The sequence below is a fragment of the Micropterus dolomieu genome, linkage group LG08 (genome assembly GCF_021292245.1).
Source record: "Micropterus dolomieu isolate WLL.071019.BEF.003 ecotype Adirondacks linkage group LG08, ASM2129224v1, whole genome shotgun sequence".
Taxonomy (NCBI): domain Eukaryota; kingdom Metazoa; phylum Chordata; class Actinopteri; order Centrarchiformes; family Centrarchidae; genus Micropterus; species Micropterus dolomieu.
Genome location: NC_060157.1, coordinates 1,517,400 through 1,532,867, shown reverse-complemented (window position 1 = coordinate 1,532,867; position 15,468 = coordinate 1,517,400). Strand labels below are relative to the sequence as shown.

The 15,468-nt window shown below is 39.8% G+C and overlaps 2 protein-coding genes and 1 non-coding gene across 3 annotated transcripts; 1 reads left to right on the top strand and 2 right to left on the bottom strand.

Moving 5' to 3' along the window:
- Positions 1-5,841: 5,841 nt before the first annotated feature.
- LOC123975539 (stress response protein nst1-like) lies at positions 5,842-11,126 on the bottom strand. Its single transcript, XM_046057102.1, has 4 exons — positions 10,626-11,126; positions 9,582-9,884; positions 7,160-7,195; positions 5,842-6,782 (listed from the first exon to the last, which is right to left on the bottom strand). The coding sequence occupies exons 1-4, from the start codon at positions 11,112-11,114 to the stop codon at positions 6,339-6,341; spliced, it is 1,272 nt and encodes a 423-aa protein (XP_045913058.1). The 5' UTR covers positions 11,115-11,126; the 3' UTR covers positions 5,842-6,338.
- Positions 11,127-13,043: 1,917 nt separating this feature from the next.
- LOC123974585 lies at positions 13,044-14,907 on the bottom strand. The gene is made up of 3 exons (XM_046055396.1): positions 14,440-14,907; positions 14,016-14,323; positions 13,044-13,086 (listed from the first exon to the last, which is right to left on the bottom strand). Exons 1-3 carry the CDS (start codon positions 14,905-14,907, stop codon positions 13,044-13,046), a joined length of 819 nt encoding a protein of 272 aa, XP_045911352.1.
- A 427-nt stretch (positions 14,908-15,334) lies between these two features.
- Positions 15,335-15,406, top strand: trnaq-cug. The gene has a single exon. It is a non-coding gene; the product is annotated as a tRNA-Gln (tRNA).
- Positions 15,407-15,468: the final 62 nt, after the last annotated feature.

Below are 15,468 nucleotides of genomic sequence, written 5' to 3'. Positions count from 1 at the left end.
AGTTGATCTTTTCTCTCCAAGTTGCTTTCCGATTCTCTTGTAGCCCATCCCAGCCTTGTGCAGATCAACAATCTTGTCCCTGATGTCCGTAGAAAGCTCTTTGGTCTTGCCCATGGTGCTGATGTTGGATGCTGGTTGTTTGGGTGTTGACAGGTGTCTTTTATACAGGTAACGAGGTGAGGCAGGTGTATTTGATGTAGATAATTGGTTGGGATTGGGGCTGTGTCTTAAAGAAAGACTAACTGGCTTGTAGGAGCCAGAATACTTGCTGTTTGGTAGGGGGTCAAATACTTGTTTTTCCTCATCAGATGGTCATCAATTTTTATAAATTCATATGATGTGATTTTCTGGAATTTTCTTTGGGATTCTGTCTTTCACTGTTAGAATGTACATATGATTAAAATTGTAGATCGTTGCATTCTTTGTAAGTGGGCAAACCTGCAAAATCAGCAAGGGGTCAAATACTTTTTTCCCCCACTGTAGCTGTGCCACATGCATAAAGCCAACAGGACTGTTTTATCCACCAATATTTTCTCTCTCTCTCTCTCTCTCTCTCTCTCTCTCTCTCTCTCTCTCTCTTTCTCTGCATTTCAAAAGTGTTTTTTTCCTGATTAAATAATAGCTGGTAGCTGCTGAGTGAAAAATTTGTTTCACCAGCGACATTCTGTTTATGGACTCACCGTCGGACATCGTTTTAAAACAAATAGCAACAGATGTCAAGAACAAAATAAAGTGATGCTCTTTTCAACAACAGGATACTGTTGATATATCAGAATCAATCCAGTGATCATCAGACATAGGCCTACATGTTGCAGTGTGTAGTCTACATTGCTCTGCAGAGACTAAAGACCCTTTTAAACACAGCGTTAGTAAGTGTTTCACTTGCCGGCTTGTTAAAGAGCGACGCAGGCTGATTTCCAACACGGCCACCAGTGCCGTGGTGTGCGCTTACTGGATTCATTTGTATCAGTAGAACAATAAAGCCTTAAACTGAAAAGGTGTTTGCCTGATTTTCTAAATGTTTGCATCCGCCCAGCTCTGTGCCGTGAGAAGCGCCCACTGATCTGCATAACTCCGATCATTTCTGTTAATGAAGCTTAATGCAGATTACAGACTGGTTAAGTTATGGAGTTATGAATAGAATATATAGCGAAATTAAAAGTAGATTACTGGCCCAAAGAAAATAGTGGGGTAAAGAGTAAAAGTAGGCAACAATTTTTAAAGAAGGAACGTGAAAAGGTGCCGATGACTTGGGCTATTTTATTTATTTTGCAGATTTTCGTTACTTTTAACAAGTTACCTGCCACCCTGCTGCAGTCGTCCTCACTGCTGTCTTCAGGTAGGCTGTAATAACAGCAGCACAAAAGAAAAGTCAGAAATATTGAGGCTCTTTGCTGCACCTGCCTCCAGTGAACTCTTTTTTTTTCTCCCTTAACTTTTAAGCACCACCTTTGCGTTGTGTCACATGTTCGCTACAGACCTACATGATTTTTGTCTGTCTTTCAACCGTTTATTCAGGCTACGTCTGATGCGGAGTGTGTGATTGATTGAGTAGTCCAACTCCGACATCGCCAGAGAAAAGTGAGGGGGACAAAACATATTTGCAGGCTGATCAACATCCCACCCCTCCTGTGACCCGGGGTTTGTCAGAGCCAGAGAGCAACGGACTTTCAAAATAATAAATAATAATAATAATAGGCTAATGAAAACTGCGTTAACGTGCGATAGAATAATTGTTGGCATTAATTAATGAATGTGTTAACGTGCCCGGCCGTAATTTTAATCATATTACACATAAAAGAAGAGCCCATTAAATACTAAATACAGAATTGCAACAAGAGCACTGTTAAGATAATTACAAATTTATCTTCACCTGGATTTGTTGGCTGCCACAGTGTTGGATTTGACACCGACTCAACTAACCAACATCTTATTCACCGTAGTACCGTTTTACTCCAGTGTAGGCGTTCAGAGTTTGTCAACCCTAAGTACCCAGCAAACAACAGCCGTCATTTCACCGTCTAGGTTTACTATAGACCTGATTTAGTCCGGCTTTGAGTAACCCACTTCTAGCCATAATAACTTTTCAAGTGGTTACATGACGTCTTTGCCAAAATAACTTGCAATTTGTATGATATTCCATTATTTAAGCAAGGTCTACAGTGATTACAAAGTTTTTTGTTTCATATCTTACACATGATTTAGGTGCAGCCTGTGCGTAGACACGATTTAGCTCGTAGACAGACCGGCTGTTTGAAGCCCACTTTTAGTCAAAAAAGTCAAAAACGATTAAAAATGGGGTTTTTGCCCTGGCAGCACGTGAGATGGTTGATATCCCATAATATTTGGATTATTATGTCAATAATATCAACAAGATATTTGGTGTCATTAAATTGACATGGTCTATCTGTAGCCACGATTTAGCTCTTAATTGGACAGGCTACGTGTAGTCTGCTTTTAGCCCACCCCGTGAAATAGAGGCAATCAGTGGTCTAATATCAACGGCTTGGCTGCAGCCCTGTTTCAGACCAAATAGGTTACATGTAGTTTTCATCCATGCAGCTGTTGAGGTGCGTGATATCACTTCATCAACTGCAAGTAAACGTTTGAAACATTTAAATTATCTTTATTTTCGCTGTAACATTAACTACATTAACTTTCATTTTAATTTAAAACAAAATGCAATTACTATTTTCAACCGCTAGATGGCTGCTGTAGCCCTGCTGACACATGACTACTGGCAACGCAAGACTTGAAAGTTAGTAGACATCAGGGATGGCTAGATCTCGTGATAAAGACATCCGCCATTTTTAAACGAGGGATACATTACGATTTCGGCCTTTCAGCGAGCAACGGGCGAGAGTTTACAGGAAACACCGGAAGCGAAAAGACATTTACTTTGGTCTTGTAAGTATCTGTGTCTTTGTTTGACATGTCTTCATAATTTATCTAAATTATTTGTTAGCGTGTAGGAACCGTGACATTTCAGCGGTAGAGTAAGGCACGTTGTGGTTAGCTTAACATGCTGCATGCAAGTGTAACTTAACGTTACTCCATGATACCCACGTGTTTCCTCGTGCCCTTAAGAACTCTTACATTATATTATTTGAATTCAGAAGGGGTGAACATAAAACAAGGACAACCACACATATTTTACTCACTAGATCATTATGATATGAAAATATGAGTTTTTGACTTTTGACACTAAATATTTATTGCAAATTCTCCAGCATACAGTCAGCAAAGACAACAGAACACTTACATTCACCACACACAGCTTTCTCTATTTGGTTCTTCTAATGCAACATGGCTAAAACATGTGTCCTGTTCAAGTATCTTTATATTTTCCATAGAGATAAATGGGTCAGTAATAAATACTTAAAAACATTATAAATGATTTTTTTTTACCTTCATTAGAATGATAATTAGAAATTTATTTCATTCATTTAAAAGCATTTGATGATAGTCATGTCTTATGGGAAAACAGTCAACATAGTCAAATTATAATGTTTACTTATATTCATATTCTTACATATTCAACAATTATGGATCCCATTTACCCGAGAGACTGTGTAGCAGCGTAGATGAAGATCTAGATTTGGATGTAGCCAACCCATTTATTTTATCATTATTTATGTTTTTATTACCGCATGTTGTTAAAATTGTTTGTATTTTCATATATATATATATATGAACTGTTTTGTATTTATAATATTTTAGCAATAATTCCTTTACATTTTCATCATGTTGTATTATCTTAAGTTGTCTACGTTGTAATCCTTTTTCTTAATAAAAATCTTATACATATTTAATTTGTTTGGACGCATTACCATTTGAGAACCTGTTTTTTTTTTGAGTAAAAACATCCTTTAGCCACTATTCTTTATAGATATATAGTCATTTAAAAGCTGTGTATTTGGTCTATTCTTGGGCTGTGGTTAGACGTCTATTAACTTTTCACTGACAGCCCAAATTCAACCTTGTTTTAGCCTAGACCCATTTTCACCATCTAATACACGTCTATATGTAGCCGTTCAATGGTGGTCTAATTGATGACTAGACTAGTTTTGGTTTATGGTTAGACGTCTACCAAACTTTCACTGACAGCCCAAATTCAGCCCCGTTTTAGCCTAGACGTCTGGGCTCTGTTTAGACGTCTTTTAGACGTCTTTTAACCGGGTAGTAGGCTGAACTCCTCCTATGCCTTATATCTACACAGGAGGCACAGCGAGATGTTAGCAGACGCTAGCAGAGCAGCAGCAGCTTCAGTCCTAGAGGTTGTGGAGGCTCACATAGACCTGGATGACTTAGCTAACTGAGAGGAGAACTTGTTTGACAGCCAAACTTTCCATGTTCAGGTTGGCCCCTGAGTTCCAGAAACAATACATGAAGTTTATCATATCTTTGATTAACAGACACACATTTTACAGGTTATTCAAAGACAGTTAACTCACAGACATTTAGCAAATAAATAAAAAGTATTTAAGATGTGAAATTGTCAACTTTTGTAGCTAAAAACTTTATTAAAATAGTACAGTATTAGTAGTAACTCGTACTTGATTAAATATACTGACTTCTTCGGCAGTGATAATGAGAGAGATGGAAGGTCAGTGGACAGTTTGCCTTCATGGTTTATTCAAAGTTCTTTTTACAATAATGATAAAACATGAAACAATTATGTTATTATTATTATTATCATTATTATTAATATTATGTCAAACAGAAATCCTCTTCCCTGAACTGAAGCACAGAACTGGTAGAAATGCGCTGATTGATATTTGGAGTAAAAGCTGAAGCAGCAGCGGCCTCTAGTGGCGTCTGGATACGTGACACGCTGTCACTGCTGCTCAGAGGGATTCTGGGAATCTGCTGTCAGTTTCTAGTCTCCAGGACGTTTCACAGGCCATGTTCTCATCCTGTCTGTGATCCAGGTTCAAGACCAACCTGTGAATCAATCAATGAAACCAACAGGAGCGAATATGCAGCATGAAGATGATGAGAATCACAGTTCCATTTATTTATTTATGTAACTAAATTACATGTAACTAGTAGCTACTCCCCAACGCTGCTGATTTTCTCAAATTTCCTCAGTATATTGAAGAGCTGAAGGCTAAATACAGAACATTTGAATATGATACTTCATAAAACTGATTCATTATCTGGCAGATGGAGAAGAGAGAAACAGAAGTCAATGGTTTTTATGATTCAATCAAGATTCAGATTCTTTAAAAATTATATTTCTGTCCTCACTTTTGGAGCCTTAGGTTGATTTACAGAGGTCTTAGAACGAAGTGAGTCCTATGCTTTGGTTCACTTCAACACAGAATGTGAGTTACACAGGATCACTGCAAAGACCTGAAGTTGCTGTCACTCAGCATCAGTCAAGGCTAATGATGTTACGTCTGACACAGACGCTCTGATGCTTGCTTCAAACTCGTAAAGTCTTTTCAGTGAACCTCTGTTTGGGAGCTTGTATCATTATGTCACTGGTGATGTTAAAAATGAGGTCTGGAGCAAACACACTAGTTCACTCAGGTAGTGAATCACACGACTGCTCTGACAGGCCGCTCCTCATAAAACTGAAGCCAAACCATGGAAAAAGCTTTGGTTATAGTACTCGGTGTTTGGATTGGATTGTGAGTTGTTGTGTGCGAGAGAATATTGTTCAAAGCTGGTGAAGTTATTACCAAAGACTGTGGAGAAAATTCTGTTCTTGAATAAAAAACCACAACACTGAAAATAATGCACTTTCAAATTTCATGTTTTCCAATTTATTCAATTCAATTTTATTTATATAGCGCCAAATCACAACAACAGTTATCTTACAGTGCTTTTCATAAAAGAGCAGGTCTAGACCGTACTCTATGATGCTATTTACAGAAGCCCAACAATTTATTAATAAGAAAGTTACAGAAAGTATAACTGGAACACCAACCGCTTATGTTAGAGATTAATTCAATAAGGACTGAATGCACACAAGAACTGAGATACAAAGTCATACAGAATGAGCACCTTTACCTTCGTACACTCACTATGGACAACCTTTAAACCTTTACCTGAGTAGAAGTTAGACGACTTTTATGGCAAATATAGTATTTCTACTTTTCTAAAGTACACGAACATTGTACAATATTTACAGACAATCTTAAGAGCAGTGTGTCGCTGTATGGTGCTGTGGTGGAGTGTTGCTTTTGAAAAAAAAGGTCCAGGGTTCAAATCCTGCTCAGGGCATCTCATTATTTCCCCAGGGAGAAAAAGATTAGCCATAAATGAGACTGAGCGAGGTTTCTCACAGTTGCATTTTGTACACTAATATCCGGACCGGTGCTGTGCTTTCATCAGAGTGAGGAGACCGATGATACGGACACCATTGTGGGGTGGGGGGCAGGGGGAGTGGCTGGGCGCCGTGACAGTGACGAACGAAGCCGAGGATCAGCCAATGCTGGAGGTGTAGGCCGAGGAGGGTTTACGGGAGATAAAACAGAAGTAGGGCGAGGGAAAGGGCGGGGGGGTAGTTTGGTCTTAGCAGTGCGCGGCTCTTTCATCTGGTCAGTGGACTCCAAGAGGGGGGAGGAGTGAGAAGGGGTGACTGGAGATGAGGGTGACCTGTGTGGAGTTCGGGGGGGTGAAGATGGTGAATCCTCACAGGTGATTTTTGGTGAGGGGGAGCGGAGACTCCTCCTCCCATGATCAAAGCTCTCTTCGGGCTGGGGCGGCTCTTCTTCAAGGTTTCTGCTGCACTGTGTCATGTCTTCTTCTTTTGATTCCTCTTGTCTCTTGTCCTTGGCACAGGAAGTAAAACAGGTTAGAGCTGAACAGTTTAACTCCTGACTTGTTAAGACAAAGTCCATCTGCCTTAAAAAGAGTGAATTTGTCAATAAAGCGCACTGAGTGTGTTGTTGTCTGAGTGAAAACTGATGAAGCAGCGCCCTCTAGCGGCCTCTGTGTAGATCACATGTCTCAACCTTGAGGATCCACAACTAATCTACAAGTTTTGAATCATTAACATTATTATTATTATTATCTAACTAAATATCCCAGTTAATTTGAGTCTTTCTCATTAGTTGGTGTTTATTTGTAAAGTCCATTTAGTAGCAACAATACAAGCATTACCCAGACCACAGTTTGGTCTGTATTCATAGATGAGGGATGGGTTTACCTCTGGTCTCACTCGTCCAAGACGAATTCCCTGCTCCTGCAAAGAGTTTCATACAGTGAGTTTGGATTTTCCATTTTCAGTAGGAAAAGGAGAAAACATGAAACACTCTCACTAATGTGTTTTTGTGTTATAAACCCCAGTTTTTCTAAACAGGTGTACAAGTTTTATAACTAGGTTCAGGATCAGAGACAACAAAGTATTTAAGCACAATTAAACCTCTCTCTTCCCCTCTGACTCAATGTTCACACAATGTGTGACAGGCTACAAAACACACCTACGTTAAACCATGGAGCAGGGGCTGCTTCCCAACCCTTCATAAATCGATCATCATCCAACATTGTCAACAACCTCAGTTGCGGTCAGAAATCCATCCTAAGCTTTTGTCCTCTGACAACTCAAACATACTTGGGCCTTTGCCTTCCAGCAGAAACCTGACAACTTTTGGCGAATCCATCATAGTGTTCACCAGGGCCGATTCTATATCCTACATATTAATACAGTATATTGCGGCAATTAACCTATTCAGTCAATTGTAATGCCTTATTAATATGGCAAACTATTCAACAGTGTACATATATTCAAACAATCAAAAGCGTCCGTGTCGACTTAGCTTGGGAACCAGAGGGTCGCTGGTTCATGTCCAGCATGGACCATTGCCCCGAAACCCTAACTGCTCCCTGGGCGCTGCACATGGCTGCCCATTGCTCCTAATTAGGATGGGTTAAATGGAGCTAACAAATTCTGCATGTATTGTAAAGTGTATAAATCGTATGTGGTCAATAAAGATGAAACTCATCTTAACTAGGCACAGCACCTGTTAGAAGCTTTCTCATTCCACCTCTGTCTTCCCTCAGGCTTCACAAACAACCTAAACAGATGTATCCCTCAAACCCTGCATCCTTTCCACTTCTCTCGCTTCTGTCCTTCCATCATATTTTCTCTGGCAATCTCAGCTCCCCCCACCTTGATAATTGTAGCACAAACGGTACCCATGACAGCTATCTGTGATTATGCCATCGGTCAAAACCCGTAGATTCCTCCCGTTTCTTATAAGTCAATGAGGCATCATAGAAATGTACCCAGCCATCATAGCAGCCATTTTCGGGGTCCTAAATGGTTAAGAAAATCACTGCCATGTAATCTGACAATAGTGCCATCATAGACATCATTTAAAGAGTTGGTATTATGCTAATTTTCTTTTTTTAAATCTTATTTAGAGGTTGTACCAGAGCAGGTTTACATGGTTATATTTTTGTCATACTGCACATTGCTGCAGCTCCTCTTTTCACCCTGTTTTGAAGGCTTCGTTTTAGCTATGGAGTGATACATCTTGTTTCTAAATGATCTTTGTTGGGAGTTGCACATGCTCAGTTCCTAGTTAAGGTCTACTAGCCAATCAGAAGCAGAGTAGGGCGGGTCAGCGAGAAGCCGGTAAACGGCTCGGGTTCAGCCGTACGTGTTGCCGACCAGCTTGGCAACACGGACTGGAGCGAGAGTTTCAGAGCGGTGAGTTATTAATCTGTATCCATAAAGTTTTAACTGAGCTCTGTCTCTACATCACAGGAACAACTTTATGTCCACTGACTGCCTGGAGGGTAGCTAGTGTTTGGAAGGGAGAGGAGAGCTGTGTGCTGCAGCTCGCTGTTTCTGAGGGCGTGTCGGAGTAGCTGCTTGGCGAGTGTTATATGAGGCGCATTTAGCTTTCATCCCTGTGACGTCACGAAGCGGCTGGACTACAAACAAGCTTGTTTTCAGTTGAGAGCAGAGTTTTCTGTGGGAGATGGGAACTCCCTTTGGGCTTTTTCAATCTGCAAACCTATTACATGCACAAAAAAGGAATATAACTCAATAAAGGAGAGGGAAAAGCCAAAAAAGCAGAATACCACCTCTTTAAAGGATAATCACATTGTCTAGTAATAATTGCAGCTCGTGCGGAGGATCTCCCTGCTGTTGACCCAGCACAAGTTCATCATCTAAGACCTTCACATTCAAGTTACAAAACTCAATCAATGACTCACTTTCTCAGTCTTTCAGATTTTCAGGCATCGGCACCAGCCCTCTTCAGCCTTAGAACTCTCCACACAGGCAGTACATCAATAAATTTTGTCTTTCCATTTTATGTTTCTTCTTGGGCTTTATCCAAAGCAGAACACATGAAAAGACAGTTCCCCCTCTCAGAGTCTCGACTCCCCCGGATCCCTTCTGCCTAACTAACACCTTCATCCCCGCATCCCTCGGCCCACAACCCTTTATTCCTCTACCCTATCCCCTTCATCTCTATCAGTGCATTCCTTGACCCTCATCTCTTAATCCCTGACTCATCTTCCTCTTCCCCACTTCCCTCAACTTCTCACTCTTCTTCCTCTTCCTCTGGACCGACACATTAAGCTCAACATGGATCCATCAGGTGTTGATTATTTACCTGGTTTTCTTCTGCTTTAAGTGTAGGTCGAGTGGTTTTCGGATTTTTAATCAGTTCTTCAGCAACATCATAACAGCCATCCCATTTATCGCCACTTATTTTGTCCTCGACTGCTTCAGTCAACGTGTCTTTCGCAGCTTTTGTCAAAACCTCTTTCAGCACAATTTTCTCCTGGTCCAGAACCACTCTGTGATATAGATATTTTTTTTTAAATTTTGAATCCTCACAGCATTTCATCCATCCAAATGATGAAATTAAGGCAGCCGACACGAGGGAGCAAAAGAGTAGAGAGATGCCAATAACCTGAAAAAAAGATAACAAAGATGGTTAATATTATTGCCACAGAAACTGAGAAACAACAATGACTTTATTCCATCACTTTGAGATCATGAGTTTTTGTCTCGGAACAACAGAAGAACCAGCCCTCTAAGCGCACCACCACATCCTGTGCACGTTAGGTGCCAAACACAATCACAAAGCAGTCCACCCCTCACATTTCTGTAAATATCTGATTCTATCTTTTCATGTGACGACACTGAAGAAATGACACTTTGCTACAATGTAAAGTAGTGAGCGTGCAGCTTGTATAACAGTGTAAATCTGCTGTCCCCTCAAAATAACACATCACACAGCCGTTAATGTCTAAACCACTGGCAACAAAAGTGAGTACACCCCTAAGTGAAAATGTCCAAAATAGTAATTTTACCTCCCCAACGTGTCCTTTCTTCAGTGTTGTCACATGAAAAGATATAATCAAATATTTTCCAATATGTGAGGGGTGACTCACTTTTGTGAGAAACTGAAATTATCTTTTTCAGGACAACAATTTTCATTTTATCAAAATAATGCTTAAACATCACATCATCTTCAAAAACGACCTTTGTTTTGTTTTATCAAGATATCTCATGATCTCAAGACAACGAATAAAATAAAATAATATTGACAACAGCTGTTCTTAATATTTTACAGATGTACAAATAAAAGACAAGCTGATCTGATGGAATAACAGACATGATGCGTATAAAGCAGAGAGCAAAGACTCACCCAGGACCAGTCCTTCAGTTCAGCTATGATTTTTCGATCCATTGCTGTCATGTCAGTCTCGGCTTTGCAGGCTAACTGTTTCTGTTGTTTAGACTGATCATTCCAACAACAAACGTACCAGTCTCCATCGATTAACACGGATACAACCCACAGCAGACCGATGAAAACTGCCTTGATAATGTGATGCAAGAAAATGCAGAAGACTCTCCAAAGTCTTTCTTTACAGCATTGTTTGGTACAGGTACAGGTACATTTCCTGGTTCTTGGACATGTATATTTCCAGGCTCTCTTGAATTTCTTGTCCGTCCAGAGTTGTAAAACAAACAAAATGAAAAATGGCATAATCATGTAGAAAATGCAGACGAGAGTTTGTTGTTCGCACGAGCACTGCAAATCCTTGTCAAGCACAACATTGTGAATAAAAATCACAATGATTGCCAAGTATGTGCTGAGTTGTTTGAGAGCAAATTTTGGAAATAAGTCCTTCATCTTTGGTGCGAAGTTTGCTGCTGAGAGCTGCTGGTGGTAACCTGTGAACATCCCTATACAGGAAACAGGAAGAGAGCTGCTTTCACACAAAAGAGTTTGACTAAATCCCTTCATATAGCAAGTTAATGCACAGATAGCACAACGATGCACAATGCATAAAAAAACAAGAAGAGATCAGAACAGCTGCATCAACGTAAATATTTAAAACTGTAAAAGTAGATGAGAAGGTGCAAACGTCAGTCCTGCAGTGACAGGATTTACATAAACTGCTGATGAGAGTTAAGTCATTTATGGTACATGAAGCACTAGAAGGAAATAACTGGCCTAACAAAGAAACCACACGCTTGTGGTGGTGGTGTGTTTTCTTTTGCAGGTGCCAGCTCCTCCAACTCAAGTGCACAGTGTGGGCAAAGCTTTGTTTTTGGTTTGGTTTGACTACACAGGAGGCGCAGCGAGATGTTAGCAGACGTTAGCAGAGCAGCTTCAGTCCTGTGGGGTGGGAACGCTGACATAGAACTGGATCACTTCAGGAGAACTGACAGCGCCTGGTGAAAAAAATCCTTCAATTTAGATTGTGTTGATGGAGAATGTAGGCAACGTCACGGTGACGTCAGACGTCACAACAACGGAGAAACGAGGCAGAGAGATTTGTATTTTTTTCTTTGCGCCCAGATAACTTACATGTGGATTATAACACGGATAACGTGCATGTCTCACCTCTGTTAGAAATCCCCGTCTACATATACAAACTAAACATTCTGAATGTCCCAAGTTAGTTGTAAAGTTCTTTGAGGCTGTTGTGCTATGACACATTACACATAAATGCAAGTTTATCAGCTTTACACGGGCCCCCCACTATCAATATGCCTCTATCTTCACTCTCTGCTAATAAAACTAAGCCCATTAATGAAAGTTGGCAAGCCACAGAAGGATAACATTATTTCTATTAGTCTAATAAAACTATATTGACATGGAGGATAGCTTTGCTATAAACAGATGTAAATGCTCCGTACTTGTATAGCGCCTTTCTAGTCTTTTCGACCACTCAAAGCGCTTTTACACTACATCTGCATTCACCAGTCACACACATTCATACACTGAGCCTAAGTGCTCAAACGGAAACTAACATTCACACACATTCATACACTGGCGGAATAGCCGCCAGGGGCAAATCGGCGTTCAGTATCTTGCCCAAGGACACTTCGACACGCAACCAGGGGGAGCCAGGGATTGAACCGCCGACCATGCGATTAACAGCCAACCCGCTCTACCTCCCTCTACCGCCCCAACAGAGCAGCCGTGCAACTTTAAAATAAAGTTACTAGTTAATTTTAACAGGCAGAGAAACCTTGAACAAAACTGGAGGGGGGTCATCCATCACTGCAGTCGTTCTTCTATAACCCCAGAGTCTCCGCAGTCAGCACTTACACAAAGCTCCTCAGTCCTACTGCTAAGAATTATTTGACACTTTTTACCTCATTATAACAAAATTACTGAAGAGACATTTAAATCTTAATGCTGATGATTTAGTTTCATGAAACGACATATAAACTTCTGACTTTATCATGAGTTCATCAGCTGCCTTAATCCTTTCATACATTTAGGAAATAAATATAAAGTATTTCAGATATGAAACTGTCAACTTGAGTAGCTGAACTAGTAACTACTAACTAGTGCTTGATTAAATATAGTTTATTACTTTGACTGTAGCCCTACAGCAGTAACAAGGAGAGAGACAGAGGATCATTTTCCCTTCATTGTTTATTGGAAGATATTTTCACAGTAATGATAAAACATGAAACAGATCTATTATTACAGATTCTATTATTATTACATTATTTTTTATGACAACTTTTTACACACATATGTACATTGAATGCAAAGTTTAAGATAAAAAGAAAACATTAAATCACTCTACATGATTGTTTTTTATACTATATTCATTGTTCTCAGCTGGTTCTCCTGGAGGTTTCTGAAAAAAGCAAAAAAAAAAACATCAGTTTAGGTTAGAAGCCCTCAAATCTTCTGTAAAAGTATAAATACATCAATGTGAAAAATACTTCATTATATGTACAAGGTAAATGATGTGTTCTCAGGTCAAAGTAATATGTGCTCACATCCAGAGTAAAGCCAGTGGAAACTGATCATTGATGCATTTAATCTCCACAACTGGTTAAAATGCTTCCAGCTACAATTTTAAAGATTTGGGAATTTAACAGTGACAAACTGACAAAAGAATGAGATTAAGCCACTGCAGGACAGAAATAATGAAAATATCTAATAGCTGTGACTTTTCCAAACAACAGGCTGAATGTTTAATCACTGGAAACAGATAAATGTAGAGGAACAAGTAAAGAAACATCAAGAAGTAATTCAGCGAGGTAAAGTGGTAAAAAGGTAAATGTAAATATTTAAATATATTTAAATCCAAATTGAAGAGGAGGAAAAGTTGAAAGTCTCAAACAGAAATCCTCTTCTGCACAGAACTGAAGGAAATGCACCGATTGATATTTGGAGTAAAAGCTGAAGCAGCAGCGGCCTCTAGTGGCGTCTGGATACGTGAAACGCTGTCACTGCTGCTCAGAGGGATTCTGGGAATCTGCTGTCAGTTTCTAGTCTCCAGGACGTTTCACAGGCCATGTTCTGATCCTGTCTGTGATCCAGGTTCAAGACCAACCTGTGAATCAATCAATGAAACCAACAGGAGCGAATATGCAGCATGAAGATGATGAGAATCGTCTCCACTTTCACTGAGAAACACCAGCAGCTCATCATCTTCAGCTTCAGCTCAAAGTTTCATGATGAACACAAATTAAAGGAACTTGTTGATGCAGTTATTGTAATTCCTATAAGACATGTTGAGCTGAGTATCTACTGTGATGACAGGTGTGAATTCTTTACCTGGGTTCTTGTTGTTGCTCCTCTTCAGAAATGTTTGCTTTAGATCTTTTAATCAGTTCTTCAGCAACATCGAAACACTCCTCCCATTGTTTACCACGTATTCTCTCCTCGACTTCTGTAGTCAACTTTTCTTTTACTGATTTCCTCAGAATCTCTGTCAAGACGTTTTCCTCCTCCTCTAAAATCAGTTTGTCCTTCAAAAGTTTTCTGTTGCAAGAACTTGATTTTCCACAACATTTCGTCCATCTGCACAGCGGCATAAGGGATGCCATCAAAATGATACCAAAGAGTAAAACTCCACCAATAACCTGAAAGAGAAACAAAGATGGTCGTGGATTTGCTGTCAGTTCATTCATTCATCTGATCAAAACAAGACCTCAGTGAAATAAAAGGTAACACACTCTGACATGATGGAAACACTCACCCTGGACTTGTTTTTCACTTCAGCAATGAGGACTTGCTCCTTTTCAGTGATCCTCCTCTTGTCTTTGCAGGCTAACTGTGCCTGTTGTTCAGAGCCATCATTCTTACAGCAAACATACCAGTCTCCATCAATATACACAAAAGCAACCCAAAGCAGACCAACTAACAAAGCCTTAAGAAGCTTACGCAAGAAAGAGCCTAAAAAACTGCAGATGTGAGGCCGGCTACGGCATCCAAACGCACCTGAACACATGTATCTAAAGACTCTCTGAAATGACCGGTCTGTCCAGAGAATATAGATAAATATTATTAAAACTGGCAGGACCAGGTACGAAGTACAGTCAAAGACTTGTGGTTTACAAGTACACGCAAAGTCCATGTCGAGCAAAATATTGTAGGTAAACATCAAAATGACTGCAGTGTAGGTTCTGAGATTCCCAGAAGTGAGTTTTGTCAGTACGTCCTCCATCTCTGATGTTCAGTTTGCAAAAGCCTGCAGCTTAAACCCCTTTGTACATTTACTGACAGGAAACCGTGTATTTCCTGTTATTTTAAGAAATACAGTACTGTGCAAAGAATTTAGGCAGGTGTGGGGAAAAATGCTATAAACCTAGAATTGCATTAAAAGAAAAAGACAAAGATTAATAGACAAATAGAAAATATTATATTTATCAATTAATAAAATGCAAAGTGAGCGAACAGAATAAAAATTTAAATCAGATCAGTACATGGTGTGTCCGCCCTTTGCCTTCAAAACAGCAAAAATTCTTAAAGGTATACAAAGGCTTTTGTAGGCAAATTGTTAGGTGGTTGATTTAACAATATACCAAAAGGGCACTTTTGTTCTCTGCATAGATAATATTCATGTAAGAGACTGCCTCCCATTTTTGTGCAGTGGTTCCATGGTGTAATGGTTAGCACTCTGGACTCTGAATCCAGTGATCCGAGTTCAAATCTCGGTGGAACCTGAATTTAAGCGCGAGTGCAACCTGTCCACTTCTGGATAATCACGAACCTTCAGCTCATCTTG